The sequence below is a fragment of the Manihot esculenta genome, chromosome 11 (genome assembly GCF_001659605.2).
Source record: "Manihot esculenta cultivar AM560-2 chromosome 11, M.esculenta_v8, whole genome shotgun sequence".
Lineage (NCBI taxonomy): Eukaryota > Viridiplantae > Streptophyta > Magnoliopsida > Malpighiales > Euphorbiaceae > Manihot > Manihot esculenta.
The window spans coordinates 27,339,301-27,361,008 of NC_035171.2; the positions used below are offsets into that span (position 1 = coordinate 27,339,301).

General features: G+C 28.8%; 2 protein-coding genes across 3 annotated transcripts; one reads left to right on the forward strand and one right to left on the reverse strand.

Moving 5' to 3' along the window:
* Positions 1-5,778: 5,778 nt before the first annotated feature.
* Positions 5,779-8,171, reverse strand: LOC110625888 (rust resistance kinase Lr10). The gene is made up of 3 exons (XM_021771576.2): positions 7,287-8,171; positions 7,115-7,141; positions 5,779-7,028 (listed from the first exon to the last, which is right to left on the reverse strand). Exons 1-3 carry the CDS (start codon positions 8,008-8,010, stop codon positions 5,914-5,916), a joined length of 1,866 nt encoding a protein of 621 aa, XP_021627268.1. The 5' UTR covers positions 8,011-8,171; the 3' UTR covers positions 5,779-5,913.
* Positions 8,172-13,490: 5,319 nt separating this feature from the next.
* On the forward strand, positions 13,491-20,025 carry LOC110627132 (rust resistance kinase Lr10). Of its 2 annotated transcripts, none has more exons than XM_021773378.2 (5): positions 13,491-14,656; positions 15,272-15,343; positions 17,974-18,012; positions 18,110-18,139; positions 18,327-20,025. In XM_021773378.2, the coding sequence occupies exons 1-5, from the start codon at positions 13,804-13,806 to the stop codon at positions 19,451-19,453; spliced, it is 2,121 nt and encodes a 706-aa protein (XP_021629070.1). In that variant the 5' UTR covers positions 13,491-13,803; the 3' UTR covers positions 19,454-20,025. The 2 variants fall into 2 exon arrangements, with proteins under 2 accessions (XP_021629070.1, XP_021629071.1); XM_021773379.2 differs by having other exon boundaries at positions 17,977-18,012.
* Positions 20,026-21,708: the final 1,683 nt, after the last annotated feature.

Genomic DNA, 21,708 nt, shown 5'->3' on the forward strand with positions numbered 1-21,708 from the left:
TTATAGAGGTGCAAGAGGAATCCCGACAGCCTAACCCAGACAACAGCAGTATCCATTAAGTTTGTTGCAACATCGAAGGTCGGGGTCTAGGGTTGTAACTGGAGATAGCTTCTCAGAATAACCCAGGGCCCTTCAAGGACAGCTCGAAGATAGCCCTCATTATCTGCAAAGTTAGCAATGAAAAAATGTTTAACAAGGTCCAATAAACTGAATTTCACCGAGCTCTTCATCTCCTATAACCGTGTTTGTGGCTCTTTGAACCAATTTTCCAGCCCGAAAAACCTACAACTTTATTACGAAATGAGATCTCAGAGTGGATAAAATGAGGGCTTCAGGCTCTTGTGAATGTAACTGAAGCAACAATGGCGGTGAGAGCTCCTTGTCCTCAGCGAGAGAGATAGACGAGAGCATTCTACTTTCTTATAAAATTAGAGTTTTGCTATTTCATTCTTATAATTTTCACCTTTTATATATTTTATAATTTAATTCTGTAACAAGTATTAAAATTGTAATATTATAATATTATATATGAAAATTTTAATTATATATAACTCAATCAATATAAATTAATTTATAACAATGAAATTCAAAAATATATAAATAAAACTAGAGAAAAATAATCATATTCACTCCAAACCCTAGAAAAAAATAACCAATAAAAATTTAATGTTAAAATTGAATTAACATATGAAATATATATATAAATAGAAATATTTTTCATGATTTTATATAGCTATATATAACTATTTTCTTTTTTTTTTTGAATTATTTTTTATGGTGAGTTTACTTTTGAAAATAGTAAATTTATTTATTATTTTTTAATCAATCAAAATAAAAAAATATAAATATGAGTATTTTAAATAATCTTATTATTTGTTATTTCTTTCACTTTGGTATATAGTATAAATTATATGTAAATTGAAAAAATACTAAAAAATTATATGAATTTATTATAGATAATAATTCAATTAATTAATTGATTAAATAATTTTTAATTTATTTTGAAATGTACTTTTTCTTAATATATTAAAATACATTTCTTTTTATTAATATTTCAAACATAATATAAAATTATATCATTAAAAACTACTTTCATGTTTATTTTTTCATTATAAAGCTCATAATATATTTTATAATTTAGTTATGTAGTAATGTATTAAAATTATAATATTATAATATTACATACAAAAATTCGAAATAAATAATTAACTCAATCAATTTCTAATTTATTATTTTGTATATATAAATCAATTTATAATAATAAAAATTTTAAAAATAGAGAAAAATATTTCAAATATAATATAAAATTATATTATAAAAAACACTTTAATGTTTATTTTTTTTATAAACATCATAACATATATTTTATAATTTAGTTTTATAGAAAGATATTAAAATTATAATATTATATATGGAAAATCTAAATATATAGTTAACTCAATAATCTTTAATTTATTATTTGTATATATATAAATTAATTTATAACGATAAAATTTAAAAAAATATAAATCAAAATAGAAAATAATAATAATATTTTTACCTAACTCCTCAAAAAAAAGGTCAATAATAAAAATGTAATATTACAATTAATATATGAGGTTAATACATAATAAAAAAATTATATGAATTTATAATAGATAATAATCCAATTAAATTAATAGTTGATTAAATAATTTTTATTTTATTTGTAAATGTAAGATATTATAAAATTTTATTTTTTTAAATATTAAATCACAATATTTTAATACTTTTTACAAAATATGTTTAATTAAAAGAAAAAAATAATTTTTTCCTATGAAACAGTTATAGTTTTAATAAATTAAAATTACATTTTTTTGAAAAATTTTGAATCATAATAAAAATAATTATAAAAATTTAAACAGAAAAAGATTAAGAATTTAAAATTTTTACAAACTCTAAAATTAGTTTAATTAATAAAATATAAATTAAATTATTTTGAATTTTTTTAAAGTTTTAAATTATCTATAAATAAAATTATTAATTTTTAATCTATATAGAATTTTAACTAAAATTATTTATTAAAATAATCCCATCAATAAAAATATTAAAAAATATTGAAATAACATGATATAATAATTATTTTAAATATTTTATTTAGTTTTTTAATATTAAATAATATTAAAATAATAATAATTTTTAAAATTAAAATAATTTTTCTTGATATTATTTTAAACTCATAAATAAAATTAAAACAATATCATCAATAAAGCTATGAAGACATTTCAGTAAACTTTGAGTGTTTCCCTCCTCTTCACATATTTGTATATATTATAAATAAGTAATTTTAAAATAAATCCATAATAAAATTTTAAAAAAATAATAAAAAAGTCTCCAATAATTTTATAGATTTTTCACTTTAAAATTTATATTTCAATTTGAGTTAATATAGTATCCACTAATTTTTAAATGCATCAAAAATATTAATATAAAAATTATATTATAAAATATTAATTTAATATAAATTAAATTATAAATTTTAAAATAAAAATAAACAAAAATACATAATATTTTATTATATTTTTTAATTAATATTTATATTTTATTTATTATGTCGATATTTTTTAACGATATTAAAAAATTATCTCTATTAATGATATGATATTATAAATATTATTTCAATATAAATTAAATTACACACTATTTTAATATAAATTAAATTATAAATTTTAAAGTAAACTCTAAACTAAAAATAAATAAAATTATAATGCACTTTTTTATATTTTTCTCAAAAATTTGTCTCAACCCCTCGGGTGGCTTTTTGGAAAAATGACAATGGGTCGTGGAGGGGCAAAAGGCCAAAGGGCAAGTTTCTCCAATGGGTTTCAAGGGTAGGGGTATAAATGAATCGAGCTGAGTCGAGTTTTGAAAAGCTCAAGCTTGGCTCGTTAAAATTTTTTCGAGCTCGAGCCGAATTCGAGCTTTACTCATATCGAATTCAAGCCGAGTATTAAGAAGTTCAAGTTTGGCTCGTTTAGCAAACGAGCTTAGACGAGTCGAGCTTTTATCGAGCTGAGTTGAGATTTTATCGAGCTGAATCTCAAATAGTTCACGAGTATTTTAATTTATTTACATGTATAATGAATTTTAGTTTAAAACTAAAATAATTTTAGTATATCTATAAATTAGTATGTAAACTTATAAAGATGAGTTTTTAAATCTTAATGATCTAAATATATGCAAGTTTAAGAGTGTAACTAAATTATATAGAGCTGAATTTTAAAAAATTCAGATTTGACTCATGAAAGTATATGCAGGGTTTGAGCTTATTTCTCTTATGATAGTAATTTCAGTTTACTTAACCAGATTGTTCACGAGTCTATTCGCGAGCCTGCTCATGAACTCAGAAATGAGCCGAGCTCACGAGCCTTAACGAGCCGAATACTATAGAGCTCAAGTTTGGCTCGTTTATCAAACGAGCCTAAAAATTAAGTTCGAGCTTGGCTCGTTTAGAAATCGAGTCGAGCTCGGTCAAGCTTTTATCGAATCGAACATTGAATAACTCACGAACAGTTTGATTCATTTACACCCCTACTGGAGAAAAAAATATACATTTTAAAATTTTTAAATTAAGAGCGAATTGCTATAAAACTGCATTTTATAAATTTTGTAATAAGATTTTAGTTAATATTTTATTATTTTTCAAATAATACCCCTACTGAATGTCAAGGATTGTTGTTTTATATTATAGTTATTATTTATTATTAAAAAATTTATTAATTTATTTTTATTTTAAAATTATTTAATTAAATTAAATATTATTATATTTTGTAAAATCGAACTTTCTAATTTTTTATGTTAAAGAAATTATTAATTAATTTATTTTATATTTAATTAATGAAACAAGTAATATAAATATTTAAAATTATAAACACTAAATAAATATTACATATAATTAAAATGATAAAAACTAAATAATATAAGTATTTAAAATAATTAATAGTTTTTATCAGAATCACTTTTAGTTGAATTTTACAAGAAATAGCAATATTTCATTTGAGAAATTTTAAATAGGAATAAGTTAGAAAATTTTCTAAAAACTCAAGAATTTAATAGTAATTCACTTTAAATAATAATAATTTAAAAAGTAAAATAATTTTTAAAAACAATCTCACCCCTTCTAAAAAGATGATATTTTTAAAATATAAAATTAAAGAAATAAAAGCAGCATATTAACCCCAAATATTTAAATTAAATTACTGCTATAAAAAATTGATACAAATTGAAATTTAAGTAATTTCAGACTAATGCAATTCTAATTAGTATGCTTCTTTAAAATATCAGCGAATATTTTAATATATTTTTTAAAATTGAGTACAATTAATTAATTTTTTGATATCACATGAATAAAATATTAAATAAGTTAACGATTAAAATTAATAAATAGACTAATTATTAAAATTTTTAAATTTTATGAATGATTTAATATATATTTATAAGATTAAAATACCAATTAATAAATTTTTCCACATCTCCTTCCATTTCCTTGTGAGACTAAGATATTGTACATTTACCATTATTGAAGCCATCTCATGTGTTTTAGAATAGGGGATGGTTCTTCCTTTCTATATCTAGTGTGGGTTTCTCTCTCCACTTGGTGTGGAGAAATAAATAATTTTTTTTTTTTTTTTTATCTTTCTGTTACTACATTTTGTGATATTTACAGATTATGATTAAAATCGAGAGAGATCTACTGTGATGCCTGCATTTTTTGGAGAGCTTGATTTGCAAATCATTGTTTATTGATGTTAATAATAGCGACATGGTTGATGGGAACTCATTGGATTGAAGTTGAAAAAAGTAAGGCACGAGAGCTCTCCCTTCCTTACATGTTGGCTGCTTGATGTTTTTTCTTCTACTCCTATTTTAAACCTTGATTGCATGTGCATCGGAGGAGAGCGATTTCTTCCTTGGTTAGAGCTCAAGTATGTTGCAATCTTCCTTGGTTAAAGCTCAAGTGTGTTTGCAACATGCAAGACTTCTTTGGTGCAATACATTCTCTTGTTGCGCTTTGATTGATTCTTAGATATGATGGATTCCTAGTCTTTTTTTGGTGGATTGGTGCATTCTTAGCAAGCTAGAGCTCCCTCCATCTACCTTTTAGGTCACGTATCTTCTGGGTCAAACAACCCATTGTCTAGCTAGGATCCTTGTATAAGCTTGGGCCTTATTTGTCATGCTTTGGTGGTGGGTTGTTTGTTATGCTTCATGTCTTTTGGGCTCTGTACGTGTTTTATACCCTATAAGTTTTATATTTTTGAGGTTCTTTAATGAAGTTTACCTTTCCGACAAAAAATAAAATTAGGAAAATGAGCTTCAAAGTACAAATCTTCATAGCAGACATGCATGTTGCTGCAATAAAGGTGCTGAGTAAGTCTAAAATTACTAGACAAGATGTTACTAATGAACTTGCTACCATTTGAAGGGTTTATCATACTACTGTAGTTCAAAGAATCAGCTCTTGTTTATATATTTCTATTTTCATGACGAATCTGTCTCCTCAAATTAAGCTTTTTGCCTAAGTTAATAAATAATAATAAAAAAAAACTTCCTAAACTCGAGTTTGAAAAATTCTAAACTAGCGGATTTTGGTACAAAAATGCATCATATAGAAGCAGTAACACTTACAGCATCTTTTCTACACACATATATATATGTATATATATAATTCTGCAGTCTGTATAGATGAATGATTTTCCTATTAGCTTCAGATTTTTAATGAGTATCATCATAGAGGTTTGGCAAAACACTTTACCAACTGTTCTTGAAAGAAACTAATTAATCAATTGCTTAGTAGCATGTTTCTCATAATAGTTTCAGGAATTACATGAAGATCCTACTCTATATGATTACAACTTAACTGGTTACTGCACACAATCTGCAACTAATTAAGATTTACTCTGTTTCTGAGATGGCTTCCAACTCATGATGAAGTTGTCTTCCTGGGATTCTTGCATTTGTTCTTGTAGGATTAGTGGAGCTGAAAGGATTAGCGGGTATTGGTAGATTGTCTCCTTCACCTTCCAACATTTGAACTGCAATTTTCATGGAAGGACGATCCACTGGATTCCACTGAATGCACCAGAGTCCCACAATTGCAAGTTTCTTTGCAATTTTGGCATCTTCCTCTGCATCAATCTCTAACCTTAGATCTTCACCTCCTTCCAAAAGATTATAAATCCATTCTGGGAAGTATATTTGCTCATCATTTCCTTGATTAACATCAACATTCTTCCTTCCTCCAACCATTTCCAATACCAACATTCCAAAACTATAAACATCTGACTTATAAGAAACATTCCCAAAGTTCCTTGAAAAGACTTCAGGAGCCATATAGCCAATGGTTCCTCTAGCTGTCGTCATGGACACTGCACTTTGATCCTGCAAACAAAGCTTAGCCAGCCCAAAATCAGAGATTTTAGGATTGAAGTTGTGGTCCAGCAGGATATTATGTGGATTTATGTCAAAATGAAGGATCCTTTGATTGCACCCCTGGTGGAGATATTCAATTCCTTTGGCAACTCCAAGAGCAATATCTTGCATCCTTTTCCATCCAAGAAAATGGTTCTTGGCATCTGCTGGAGATATAAATCTTGCTAGTGACCCATTTGGTAAGTACTCATAAATCAATGCTCGCCTGAATCCATCAGCACAAAACCCAACCAAACGAACCACATTGACATGGTGAATTTTTCCTATTATTCTAACTTCATTTACAAATTCCTCCCCATTACCTTTGGAATTTTTGAGGACCTTAATAGCCACCAGAATTTCTTCAGAGATCTTTCCTTTATAGACAGTTCCATATGCTCCTTCGCCAAGTTCTTCCTTGAATTGATTTGTGATCCTCTTGATATCATTATAGGAATATCTTGTAGGTTTGAAAGCTTTGTAGTCCTCCAAAAACTTCTCAATCTTGGACTGATATTCTTTTTCTTTTTTGTTGAAGCCATAGATATAAAAAACTGCAATCACTGTTACAATTAGAAGAAACAGCCCCAACGCTATACCTGTAAATACAACATTTCAAGTCAAGAAGTCCAAAATAATTTTATATTTTCTTTTGTATAAAATTTTATTTCAGTAGACGACTAACCTGCAGCCAGAAACTTATTCAATGACCCTGCAAAACACATTCATATTACTAAATTATAGAAGCAATCTCTGCGCTGAAAGAGGAACTCTACCCAGATTATGTGCAGCAAATTTTGCTAATAAGATGATTTCAAAGCCATAGTTTTAAAGAACTACATGAACAGAAAACATACTCTTTCTTTCTAGATTGCCATAGCAATCAATAACAGGTTGAGTGCTGTCAGCCTTCAATTTGCAATATTTGTATTGTTCTTCACAAGAGCTACACCTTGGATACGACCAGTTCAAATGGACAATCCTATTATTCCCATTGCACAGTTCATATGGAATATTAATAATTTCATACATCTTTGTGCAATTAAATACTTTATTGACATCGTCTCCTGAATTTGATGGATTGGAATAAACATAGTAGTTAGGAGCACTTTGGCAAGAAACCTGCGTTGCCGCAGACCATTGGGTCCTCTTTAAACAGTGGAAAATTGTGCAATTCTCCCAGTATCCCAACTCATAATGATGAAATTGAAAGGGGGAAGCAGATAAATTCAAGTTTGGAAGCTGTTTTAGAAGACAACCTTGTGGATCACTTACAGTAACCACTTGAGAAAAATAATCTATCTTTTTGACCAAGAGTTTCACTGAATTTGGCAACTCCAGTAGCGTCTCCTTCCTCTCCGAGCAAGATAGATCGAACCCAAGTTGAGGATAGCCACAGTGATCAGGGTGCCGGCCTTTGATTCGGAACGGGAAACGAACGGCTGGACCACTCCCACATTTGGATTCCTTGCAGTCGTTCACAGCAACGCCTAATGCTCCATGATCTACAAGAACAAGTAGCAGGATCCAGAAGGAAAACAAATATAAATAATAAACATTGCTGACCAATAAATTTATCATATCTCTAGTGTATATGCTTCCAGGACTTCAGCTCTGTGTTGCCTGGAATTCTGACGCGAAAAAATCTGATGCTTAAAAATGGCAACCGTAGGGATTGGGTAGTGTATTTTTTTTTTTTTTTTACTCTCTTAGGACCAGGACAGAATCTTTAGTCCAACCCTTCGAATCGGGTACAAGATTAAAGATAAGTTTGTGGAATCCTTAGCAACCGAAAAACTTTTTTTTTTTTTGACCTTTCAACTTTTTCAATTAGCTCTTATTTGCATTTAAAAAAAATCTAAATTTTTTTATTATTTTACTATTTAATTTAAAATTAATACAATTTTTTAAAATTATAAACTTCATTGTAATTATATATAATTTTAAATTTTAAATTTTAAATTAAAAAATATATTTTACCTGATTTTTTTATTATATGCCAAACTAATAATATAAAAAAATTCAAAATTTTTATTATTTTATAATTTAATTTAAATATTTAAAAATTTTCATCTTAATGTTTTATTTAATTGTTATAATTGTATGCGCTACTCTTGGATCTAGTTGCTTTGTACTTGAATTTATATTGACCTTAGTAAATTCTTTCGTGATATGATTGATCTAAAATTATATTTTTTATCATGATTGGTCTAATCATTCGCAATTGTCTTTGTAATTTAGAATAAATTTAAACTAAATTTAATATATATATTTAAATTTAATATATATATATTTAAAAGCTAAAACTTAAGTGTTAAATTAATTAAAATTAAAATTATTCTTTTTTAATAATAAAAATTCATGTAATACCAAAAGTTATTTAATTAGTTTTATTTAGAGAATCACGATCGCATATTTATAGATATATAAATACTCTATTTATTAATGATTAAATTCAACGATCGTATATTTATAGATGTATAAATACTCTATTTATTATTGATTAAATTCAATTTTTTTGCTTTCTTCGAATATTATAGTTATTATAATTGCTATTACAACTTTTCATTCTCAACTATTTACCATCTCATTTGAGACGAAATAATAGAGTTGCTGGTAAAGCAGTTAAATTTTATATAAGCAATACTTTACCTTTTTAACTAGTTTGCGGCTGATCCTTAATTGTATTCTAGAACTTTTGTTGTGTTGTTTGACAACCATGCATATGATAAAAACAAAACTATTATGTTTTTTAATCACGAAATAAATATTTAACTGTCAATTTACTGAATACAATTAAAAAAAAGAAAGAAAGATGCTTTAAGACAAATGAATGCATTTGCAAAACACACTGAAACATGCACTAGAATGAAGATTCTATGTTCAAGAGATGTCTATTCCCTTTTTTTTTTTAAAAAAAAAATTAGAGAGATTTATTATTTAATTTTTAAGTATTATTGTTATTAATAAATCAATTTTATATTTTTAAAAATTTATTAAAACACTTTTATATTTTTTTTATCAACGAAATAGACTTTTTATCTAATTTTATTAATTTTTACCGTTAAAAATATATTAAAAAATTAAATTATTTTATTTTTTTTCTCTTTCTTCATAAAAAATTAAATTTTAAAAATTAAATTATTGAAAAAGAAGAAAAAAAGAAAAAATTAAGTTTTAAAATTGAGTTATTAAATAACAAAAAATAAATATTTATCAATAAATAAAGTATTTTTAATAAATATTTATTATATATATAAAAATTAAAAAAATCAACCTCATTTTAAATGAGAGTATTGAATCATTAATTTTAATATTATTTTCATTTTAAATTCATACAAATGGAGCCATGTGTTGTAATAAATATTATCTACATCTATAGTGGCCTTCATTCTTTGACTCATAGCATTATAGAAAAAGCTTAACGGAACATTAAATATTTCCTACACCTAAGTAGAAGCCTTCACTTTTGTATTCATAGCAATATTCAATATGTAAAGCCAATGTGAAATTTCATAAAATAATAAATAAAATTTACAGTTTAAATTATAAATAACTCATTATTTATGAATTATTTTGAGTTTTTAAAAAAATATAATAATTTATCTAAAATATATTTTAAATAGTTATAATTTTTTTTACATAAATTAAATAACTTAAAAACAATAAAAATATATATAAAAAATAAAAATTAATATCATTTTAAAAATTTTTAAAAAATAAAAATTTAATAAAATCAGACACTCATATATTTAATTTAATAATAAGTATATATAAATAAATTTAAAATATTTTATATTGTAATCGTCTAATCTCTAATCGCCTTTAAAAAAAAAAAAAATTCAATAAAACGGGAGTCGCAATAAGCCAGCCCGGAATATTTCGAATTCGGGGCCATCATCTGAAATGACGTGCGAATGATGAGTCATGGTCCAAACAATTAAAGTAATAGCGTTCACCGGCAATAGCGACAGAAGCCTACAGTGCTGCCACCCTCATTTAATAATGGAAAAATAAAATTATATTTTATTACTTTATATATATATATATATATATATATATATATATATCCACTTTTTCTATGAGATTTTTTATAATAATTAAGCAAGTAATTTAATTATTTAAATTGTAATAAAATATTTTTTATTTTGATTAAATTATTTTTTTTATCTCACCTAATTATTTTAACTTCAATACTTCTATTTCACTAGTACGCTATTAAAAAAGAGATAATTAAAAAAAAAAAAAGGAAAGAGAGATAATAAGATAAATTTTAGAAAAATTATGAAAAGAGTTACTTTATTTAATAGAGATAAAGATAAAATTTTAAAAACTTAATTAATAATTCTTAATTTTCTCAAATCAATAAATAATTTTGGATAAAACATAATGGAAATTACCCTTTTTGTCCTAAAAAATAAATTTTAAGAAAATATAAATAGTATAGTTAAAATCTGTTATAATTTTACTCATATTTAATTTATGAATTATGCCTAAAAATAATAAATTTTATTTTTATTACATATTATTCTTTTGCAGAATAATATTTGACGATGTATAGCAATACAAATATTTTACAGATTGTGCATAATTTGCACTTGTTCCATAGATTTCCCAAAGAAAATTCCATTAGTTAGCAAAAGAAGAGAAATCCACTACATTAGGGTTACAAGTAGGATCCACCTTGATTCCCTTTCTTTATCCAGATTCTCCTTAACTAGAAGGGCATTTAATTGCTTTTCCAAGAAAAACTTTAACTTTATGTTGAATCTCAAGCTTCTAAGTTTTAGAAATTATGAGTATGTTTGATTTAAATATTGTTGTATATAATCGATAATGGATAGCTAATTATAATTGATACTTAATAATTGATTATAATAAGTATATTTATTGTTTCATTATATTAATGAAATAAATAAAAATATATTAATTTATTATATAATATATATAATAATTAAAAGGATATTTTTAAAATATAATTATTTTTTATACACATATATAATTTTTTATTATATAATAATGAATATTATAATTATTTTAATATATGTATTATGCATTATAATTTTAAATAATTTATTAATATAAAGATTTTAATTTTAAAAATTATAATTAATGAATGGTGAAAGAGTAATATGTTATAAATGAAAAATAAAATAAAAACAACTAAAAAAATAACTCTCAAATTAAATTTTTTAAAGAGTTATCAAATAGTTGGTTAGTTATTTGAATATTTATCAACTATCAGCTATATTCAATAACTAAATTAAACATTCTTAATATTTAATTCCATAACTGCCTCCGATTTGAAGATATAACCCTCTCACTCTCCTTTCTCAACAAGCTCTCACTTTCCTCTCACCCCTTTCTTTCTTCGTTCAATGAAAAAGTATTAAAAAAAAAAATCCCATATGGTAGTTCTTTTAATTTTAGGAGAATAGTTTCATCCGTTAATATCTTCAAATTTAGATGTATCATCGAAAGTTGTCTATCTTTACTACTTTGTTTAAAGTCATATGCAACTTTATTGAGTGTGGAGGTGCACCTACAAGACATATGATGAAAAGAACACATCATTTTCCCTCATTTGGTCCTCCTACCTACTTTTATTTTTAATACTTCAGCAATATGTGATCTTTTCTAGGGAAACATAATGTTTTTCTATCCCAATATTTGGTCTGAGAGGAGGGTGTTCCTCTCCTTTTATTCCTCTCCTTTTATTCCTTTCCTTTACTTGTCAGTGACGTGTAACGGTCTTATTGCCATTGGGCCACCTGTCTCTGACATACTGATACGGGCGTACGAGAATATCAGATCTTTGTTCCATGTGTAACGGTCATTTAATTCTCTTCTGGCGCACATGCAGAGGGACCCACCAGGCAGATGGGCTAGCCAAATTCCTTTTTCCGGACTGGGCTGGAAGATGAGATTAAGGCTGAGTCTAGAGGAGGTCTGATCATTGGGCCGAAAAGGCCGGGCCGACCTGATTGAGAAATCTAGGTGGAATCCGGTCCTAAGGCTGAGCGGGCTGGACCTGGTTCATGCGGGAAACTTAAAAGCTTTCAGATCATGAGCTGTCATTTTGGGTCTGACCTTATATCGGAATAGTGAAATCCAGCGGTCATCAAAGCAGAATATCCTCTATAGAAGACCATAGACTTCATTAGATTTATAGTGGCATTAACCCATCTAGTATAAGTTGTTAGAGCTTTGGAAATGCCTCAACCACACTCTTGGTAATAATCTTTCCTACAAATACTAACTTGTAGTTTAGTTTCCTTTAGATTACTAGATAAGTTGCTTGTTGAATATTACCATGCCATGGAAACAACCTAAGCTTACCCTTTAGAATTCTTCTCCTGCTTAGTATCCAATGTTGAAGATGATAACATCTACACTTTTATACATGTTAGATGATCTCCCTAGTATATCAAGCTGAAGAGTCTCCTTATGTTGGAAGAATAAATTGAAATAGTGATGTCTATTAGTTATATTTGTTTAGTAAATTAAGTTAATCTAATTAAGTATGATACATGTATGTGTTTATGTAAATTATTGATAATGTGTGCTTAGGTTTATGAACTATAAGATTGAAGAGTTACATTATCTACTATATATATTGATATATACAAGTGTGATAATCAAGAGTAGAGTGTAATCCATTATTTTTTTTCCCTTTTCCTAGTATTTCCTTTAAGTGATATCTCTCTCCTTTCCAACAAAGTGGTATTAAAGTAATTCAACAAAGTGGTAGCAGAGGCAGGTGTGAAGGAATTTAGAGCCAAGGCCAATGTCTATTTATACTTTCACTTTCTTATAGGTAAAACTAATTAAGATATCTATTTATTTTAAAAATTACATTACAATGTCCTGTAATTTAGTTCTATTGATTATAGGGGACAACCTTATTTTTGAAGTCCTTTTACCTTACTCCTTTCAAAGGGGAGAGTGTCAATGACAAAATTATCCTCCCTTAAATGTACAAATTATTCTGCATCTCTTTTCCTCTGCTCATCCATGGAGGTCTAAATACTATCCTCTCTCCTCGACATTTAGCTATTTAGCTACCCGCATTTCCCAACATTCTTTAACATCAAATACCAGTCAACTCCATGCTCAACTATGCATTCTCCTTCCTCAACCTCTCATTCTCTTCAAGAAGCTCTGGCGTGTCGTGGTAATGCTTGTTGTTTGGGGAATCGGAGTAGCAATCTATGTCATCGCCAGCAATGAAATTTGATGGAATTACTTGTTGCACAGCCGAATTTGCAAGAGTCACAGCAGTTATACTAGATATTTTCCAGGATCCTAAGACGGTGGATGCAAATCTCCTACTGAGTATTGATTCATTGTTCGAATTTATGCTTTTTAACGGATATGTTGGATGAACTGCAAGAGCATGTTGAATCTATTGACATTGCAAATGGTAAATTTTCCAATTTCCATGAAATTCTCCTGTTTTCCAGAAACGCTATCCGTCTCATGTTTCAGAGAAGTCTTCTCTTTGGTGGCCAAATAGCCTTTATTTTGCTGCTACTTCTCCAAATTTGTCATGCTAAGAATGATCCTTGTGCTCCTTCCTCGTGTGGTAATATCCTTAATATCAGCTACCCTTTCCGACTACAAACTGATCCAAAGCACTGCGGAGACCGTAGATATTCACTATCATGTGAGAAAAATAGCACAGTATTGCATCTGTTTCCTGGAAAATTCTACTACGTTCAGGCAATTAATTATAACAACTACACAATCCGACTGTTGGATCCTGGTGTAGTTAAAGATGATTGCTCCTCCATGCCTCGTTTTCCTTTAACTCGTCCCAATTTTCCTGATGGAGGTCCATATATACCGAATAAGTATTTGTCGACTTCTTCGTTGACGACATTTTCTGCAGAAATTATTTTCATGAACTGTGTACAGCCAATAAATTCTCCTGATTACATTGACGCTACTTCTTGCATTACTAATGGATCAAAGCATTATTATGTGCGAATTGACACGTTCGGCGGCATATCAGGGATGGATTGGATGAGCACGTGCACCATAGTAACGGCGGCCTTCGTACCTGCCGAAAGGAATTATACCAGCATGTCGTTTGTTGAAGTTCACAGAGAGCTGGCTTATGGGTTCGAAATTTCATGGCTGAATCTGTACTGCGAAAGGTGCGAATCCAATCAGTGCTTCTTCAATGAAACGGAAAATAGGATTCGTTGCTTTGAGGAATTTCCAGGTGAGTAGGATTCACCCATTGATCGATTTCGTTATAATCTTGTTACTGATTAATTTAGAAAATTTTACCTGTTTACTTATAATTGTGAGTTATTGGAAACCAACGTAAATTATTGTCTAAATCCGTTCACTATAAACTCTATGTATATGAGTGTCAGGTGTTTGTATTTTTCAGTATAAACCAAAAGCAAGTTTTTTTTTTTTCAATTAAATGCACTTGGGCTGTTAATGTAATAGTAGCAGAATTTTGGGAGATTAATTAGAGAGAATATTGTTAATTTTCATAGGTGTCCATTCTGAAAGTTTGTACAGCTCTGTTATTTGAAGGCTAGCCCATATTGGAAAGAATGAGATCAAGTTTTTCAGTTCACTCTTCTTGCCCTCCACATGTTTGATAAATTTTCTATCAGAGTTTCTTTTATCAACCGACTTATACTCTTTATTTCTAACAAATCTTTTAATTATTTTTTAACTGTTCAAGTTGTTACAACCTTTTATTAGGCTTTCAAATTATTATTATTATTCTCTTTTTTTTTTTTGGTGTTTATTTCACTTCTATAAAATTCATTCAAGTTAAACATCCTAATACCTACATACCCCTTTCTTTTATTTCTAGATTATTTCAAAGAAGTTTGCTACCTCAGTTCCAGTCTTTTCAGACATGTAGTGGAGTGCTCCTTCTATAATGGTACGTAATGTCATTGCTTTGTCTTTCTCTTGTTCAAACAATATCTTCTTATAGAACAGGTATGTACTAGACGAAAACACTAGATAAGTGGCATCTATGTGTAAATGAATATCATAGAACCAGATCCAGTTACATTGGTAAAAGCTTATCTAATAGGTGTACAGTTGATTAGTTTGGCTCAAAACCGAAGCAAACTTAAAAATTTAAAAAATAAATATAAAAATCAAACAAATCGTAACTAATAAGAGCACTGAAATGAATCCAACCGAATAGTTTTGTTGGTTCAATATAATTCAGTTTTGAGCTCCTCAATAATTTCCTCTATCTACTTTGTTCTTCAGTTTAATAACAGAGTAACATCAAATTGGTGTTCAATGAAATGCACAACAACTTTCATTTAGAACAAGGAAAATAAATACCCAAAAATTCTCAAACTATTTACATCAACTTAAAACTTAATGCAAAACATCAATACATCAACAAAATAAATACCTAGTAATCCTCAAACTTAACCTATAATATCAATGCATTAAATAACAAGAAAAAGCAACAGAACCACAAGCTAAACCTCTTGGGCTAGTGGCAATTAAATTCTCTAGAGGTGAATTCGGAAATTTTGGAACTGGAGCACAATCTGCTGAACCAACAAGCTTTCCCTCATAAACGAGCAGCAGCGAGGATTGAAGGCTAAGTGAGGGAAAGAAAGGAGAAGAAATACAAAGGCTTGAAGGAATGGAGATGGCAGTGGGAAGGAAGGGAGAAGTTTGTAGGCTCACTGTATTTGATGAGGAGAATCAACAGGAGATTCAAGTAAAGGGAGAGAAAGAAACTAAGAGTAGAGAGCTGAGACAGGTAGATAGGCTAAAAGTAGAAAGCAGTGACAAACTAAGAGGCTGAGAGAAAAAGAAGAAATTGGAGGCCGGGGTTTTGATAAACTTATGTATATTGTGATATGGATGGCTAAGATCATGTAAGTTGGACGGCTACAATCAAACCAAGTTGAACGTTAAAAGGTAGAAAAAAAGATCCAGTGTAGATGTTGAACACATGATGTGCATGCTATTACTGCCTTTCTACCATTAAGCTTTAGATGCCTTAGATGCTATACATTTTTTTCTTGGTAACAAGAAGCTATACATGTTTTTGAATTTTATTCTCATTGTTTTTTTGAATTTTTTTAATCAAAACTGAACAGAAATAACTGATTTATTTTAAAATTTCAAAACAAACTGAAACAAATTTCCTACTAAACCAAAATTGAAATTTTGAATTAGATTAGTTCTTCTTTTTTCCCCCTAATTTGAATAGAATAATACTCATCCCTGCATCTGAATTCTCAACCTTTTATTCTTGAAAAACTTAACTAAATACATACATTCTGTTGGAAAGAAATTTTTAAAGATAACATGTGAACTTGTAGAGTAATGGGAATATAAATGACTTATTTAATAGCACAATTATTTCAGGAAGTTAAAGTTTTTGAGGATTTTGGAGGTTCCCAAAATCTCCAAATTAATGTCCAAAATTAATTTTACTTTAATCTGTTTGAGTTACATGAAAATTAAGTTAATAAAAAATTAATTCCTTTAATAGAATTAATTTCTTAAATTCACTTGGTTGTCCCTTGAATTAAGTCAAATTAAAACTGTTGAAGGAAATAGAGGAGGAAGAATGAAACACATAATTCAATTTAAAGAGGTTTGATTATCCTAAGCTTATGTCTTGTGCTCTGGGCTTTCTTTGAGAGTTAACTCCACTATCTGTGTTCTTTGGATAAAGATTAAGCTCTTTACAATCCTTGAGAACTAACTTTTACCATCTTACTATTATTTTCATGCAAAGAGCACTTACACTCTAGAAGTTACTCAACAATAAATTCACTCAATACAAATAAATTCACTTAACAACCTTACTTTATTTATTTTTTTTTTCTTTTTTCTGAACAATACAATAATTACAACTCAAGTAGAATCCAAAGATTGAAATTCTGTGGAAAGGTGAAAGAAAATGCTTTTGGCAAAGTAGATTCACAACAATTTTTTGTTGAATTTCAACTAGATTATAAACACATTTTTGTATAATTTTAGCTTAAAGTTGATTGTCAGAATGCATTTAATGCAATTAGTGACTTTCAACCACTTAAATCACCGCTGTAATGTCTCCTGAAAATCTCGATCTGGCAGAAGAAACTCCAAAGTTCTGCAGCTGAACTCCTTGGAGCCAAAGAAAACCCCTTTTTGCAAACTGACATCAGCTGAACATTCAGTTTTGGCAGTTGAAGTTTAGTGAGTTTCGCCATGCCATTTCGGATTCCAATAAGTGTGGGCCAATTTGAACCATTTTAATTCAAAATATTTCTTTATGATAGTTCAATAGTTTAGTAATCCAAAATAATCCAAACCACCTAATAAGTTTTCTCCCTCTAATACCCATTCTTTATACATGAACCTAGTAGTAAATATGTTAAAATACATGTAGCACGAGCCATTTATATATTATATATATATATATTTTCGTGTGAAGTCAACATACCGACTTTGTGCGTTGAAGCTTACTATTTTCTCTAATTATATCAAACTATATTATTATATTTCTTGTTACTGATTTTATTGTTCATGTGCTCTGTGAAGCAACTTCTAGCACATTCGGCTTATCCAACAAAATTAAAAGTGAGTCGTCTCTTTGTCTCCATTTTATTGATGCTAATATTTCTTTCCAGTCAAGAATATATAGTGACCTTTTTAATTATGTTTGCATCTACTGCAGGGTCATTGCCAGCTGTACTTGCTTACGTTGGTAAGTTCTTACCCTTTTTTCTTTAAGCATTTCTTCGAAGGGCATTAGCTATTAGACTAAATCTAGATGCATAGATAAATTCATAAGGACTACATATAATCAAAAAGACCATTTATAATTGCTCTATGGATGATTCTTTCATATATCAACTAATATTCCATCCTTTGAATGTATGTTGCCCACACAGGGTTGTCGTTTGCAACAAAAACTTTATGTGGGACTCCATTTGTAATTGCGTTTTTGGTCTATAAATGGCGAAAGAGACATATATCAGGATATTACACAATTGAAGAATTTCTACAAAGTCAAAATAATATGGCACCTATAAGATATTCATACTTGAGTATTAGGAGAATAACTGGAGGCTTTAAGGAAAAGTTGGGTGAAGGAGGCTTTGGTTGTGTGTATAAAGGGAAACTGCGCAGTGGTCGTATTGCAGCAGTAAAGATGTTGGTTAAATCTAAAACTGATGGACAGTATTTTATTAATGAAGTTGCTACACTTGGAAGGATTCACCATACCAATGTAGTCCAACTAATTGGTTTTTGTGCCGAGGGATCAAAGTATGCTCTTGTCTATGATTTCATGCATAATGGATCTCTTGATAAGTATCTATCTTCTCGGGAAGGATCTATCTCCTTAAGTTGGGACAAATTATATGAAATCTCTCTTGGAGTAGCTCGTGGTATTGCATATTTACACCAAGGCTGTGACATGCAGATCTTACATTTTGATATCAAGCCACACAATATTCTTCTTGATGAGAGTTTCACTCCAAAGATTTCTGACTTTGGGCTTTCTAAACTATATGGGACAAATGAAAGCATTAAAACTCTCACTGCTGCAAGAGGAACAATAGGATACATGGCACCCGAGTTATTTTATAGAAACATTGGACGTGTTTCACAGAAAGCAGATGTCTATAGCTTTGGAATGTTGTTACTAGAAATGGCAGGTAAAAGGAAGAATTTGAATACACTGCTAGAAAACTCAAGCGAAACGTATTTTCCACTTTGGGTTTATGATGAAGCCTCTAGTGGGAATGTCGTAGAAATCAATGATGCCATAGAGGAGCCAAACAAAATAGCTAAGATGATGGTTGTGGTAGGACTATGGTGCATACAAATGAAACCGAGTGATCGTCCTCCAATGAACAAAGTCATAGAAATGCTTGAAGGAGATCTTGAAAGTCTTCAGTTGCCTTCCAGGTTTGCTCTATTTCCCGAAGAAACTATAATAAGAGATGGAGATGAGTCTTCATCTATGTCAACCGACTTCTCAGAAACACTTAGTTTGATTGAAAATGCATCTTAAACTTATTTGAGGGAGTTATTTTGATAATATACATTGGAAATTAACTTGTCATCCAGACTTGGCAAAATAGCTAATGAAAAATAAATGTTGCAGCAAAAGTGCTTTTGTTATATATATGTGTGTGTAAAGAGAATGATCGTCTTTATACATTGTATATTCTGGGTAATAGACCTGGTTATTGTTCATGAGATCTGTATTGATCAATGATTTTACTATTTTAGCTTCAGATTTTTAATGGCCAGCATTTGTGTGCTGAAGCACCAGAAACAATATCATCAAAAAGTGTTTGGTTAATATTTGTGCAATTGAAAGAAATTTGGTTGTGGGACCATAACTGAGTTGTTCTCATGTTTGTAGTGATTGTATTGACAGTACAGAACAAGAAAAAGAAGAAACTAAGTGGTTAGCAACATGTTCATACTCGTTTAAGGCCACTTGACAATCCTTCTCTATATGCTTACTACATCATTGGTTATTACAGATGCTCTCTATTCAAGATTTACTATGTTTCTGAAAGATTTCTTGCATGTTTCATTCTTATTGGTTAGTAAAAAGCTGAAAGGATTTGCAGTTATTGACAAATTGTTTCCTTCCTCTTCCCGCATTTGAACAACAATGTTCATGGAAGTATTACACTGAATTCACCAAGCTTCTTGAGATTTTGGCATGTTCCCCTGCATCAATCTTAAGCCCTCAGTTCCTTATAAAAGATCATAATTACATTAATTACATCGGAAGTATATTTGATCATCATTTTCTCGTTTCAAGTCAACATTCTTCCTCCTTCTGCCATTTGTAACTCAACATTCCAAAACTATATGCAACCGACTTGTAGAAAACGTTCCCAAAGTTCCTTGAGAACAATTTGTAGCCAATGGTTGCTCCAGCACGCTCTGGTTGAGCAGTATTTTACGTGGATTTCAATTCGGACTAGGAGCACTTTGGCAAGAAAACTCTGTTGCATCAGACCATTGGGTCCTGTGTAAACAGTAGAAGATTGTGCAATTCTCCAATTGATAATGATGAAACTGAAAGGGAGAAGCAGATAAATTCAAGTTTGGAAGCTGTTTTAGAAGACAACCTTGTAAATCATTTGCAGAATCACTTGAGATAAAGAATCTCTCTTTTTGACCAAGAGTTTCACTGGATTTGGTAACTCCAGCAGCGTCTCCTTCCTCTCCGAGCATGATAGATCAAATCAAACTTCAGGGAAACGAACGGCTGGACCGTGGCTCCCACATTTGGATTCCTTGCATTCATTCTCAGAAAAGCCTAATAATCCATGATCTACAAGGACAAGCAGCAGGATCCAGAAGGAAAACAATTAACATTTCTGACTAATAAATTCATCATACCTCTAGTGCTTCGAGGACTTTAGCTCCGTGTTGGAATTCTAAAGGTAAAAAAATCTGCCAAATTATTAAGTGCACCCGTGTATGTATACTTTCACTCACAAGAGATGAATTTTACACTATAAGAAAAGTAAAAAAGACACCAATAAAATTTACTGATTAAATTATAAAAAAAATAAAAAAAATAATTATTAAAGTGAATTATCTATTATTTACTGATATTTAAAATATCGATGATTGAATTATCGATAAAATGTCAGCTATGTTTTTATTATTTTGTAGCGCTACCATCAATAATTTAATGAAAAACTGAATTTTGTTGAGTGAAAATATATAGCGATGTGGTACACCGAGTGTACTACATAATTTGTCAAAAAATATGATGCTTCAAAATGGCAACAGTAGGGACAGAGTAGTGTTTTTTATTAGCTGGACAGAATCATTGGTCCAACCATTTGGACCGGATACAAGATTAAAGGAAAGTTTGTTGAATCCTAAGCAACAGAAGAATATTAGTTTTCTTTTAATTTTTTTTTTTCAATTTTATCCCAGAAACTTCTTAAGAGAAATCTTTTAACACAAATTTTAATCAATAATAATATTAACTTCATCTTTAAACTATTACTTACAATTCTAATTAAATTTTAAATAAATTAAATTTTCATCTTAATATTTATTTTAATATTTATATTAATATATGTTAATTATACATTTATATAGCCCTTAATTTAAATATATAAAATTTCATATAAATTTCACAGTAATTTTACATTACGAGTCTACGTAGACTCGATTTAAGTATTTTCCTTCTGAACTTCACATATATGCAAATTTGTATCTGATGTCACTGTAATTCCAAAGGCACAAAAACAAAACCTTCAGTAAATAGTTTACTATTCATCA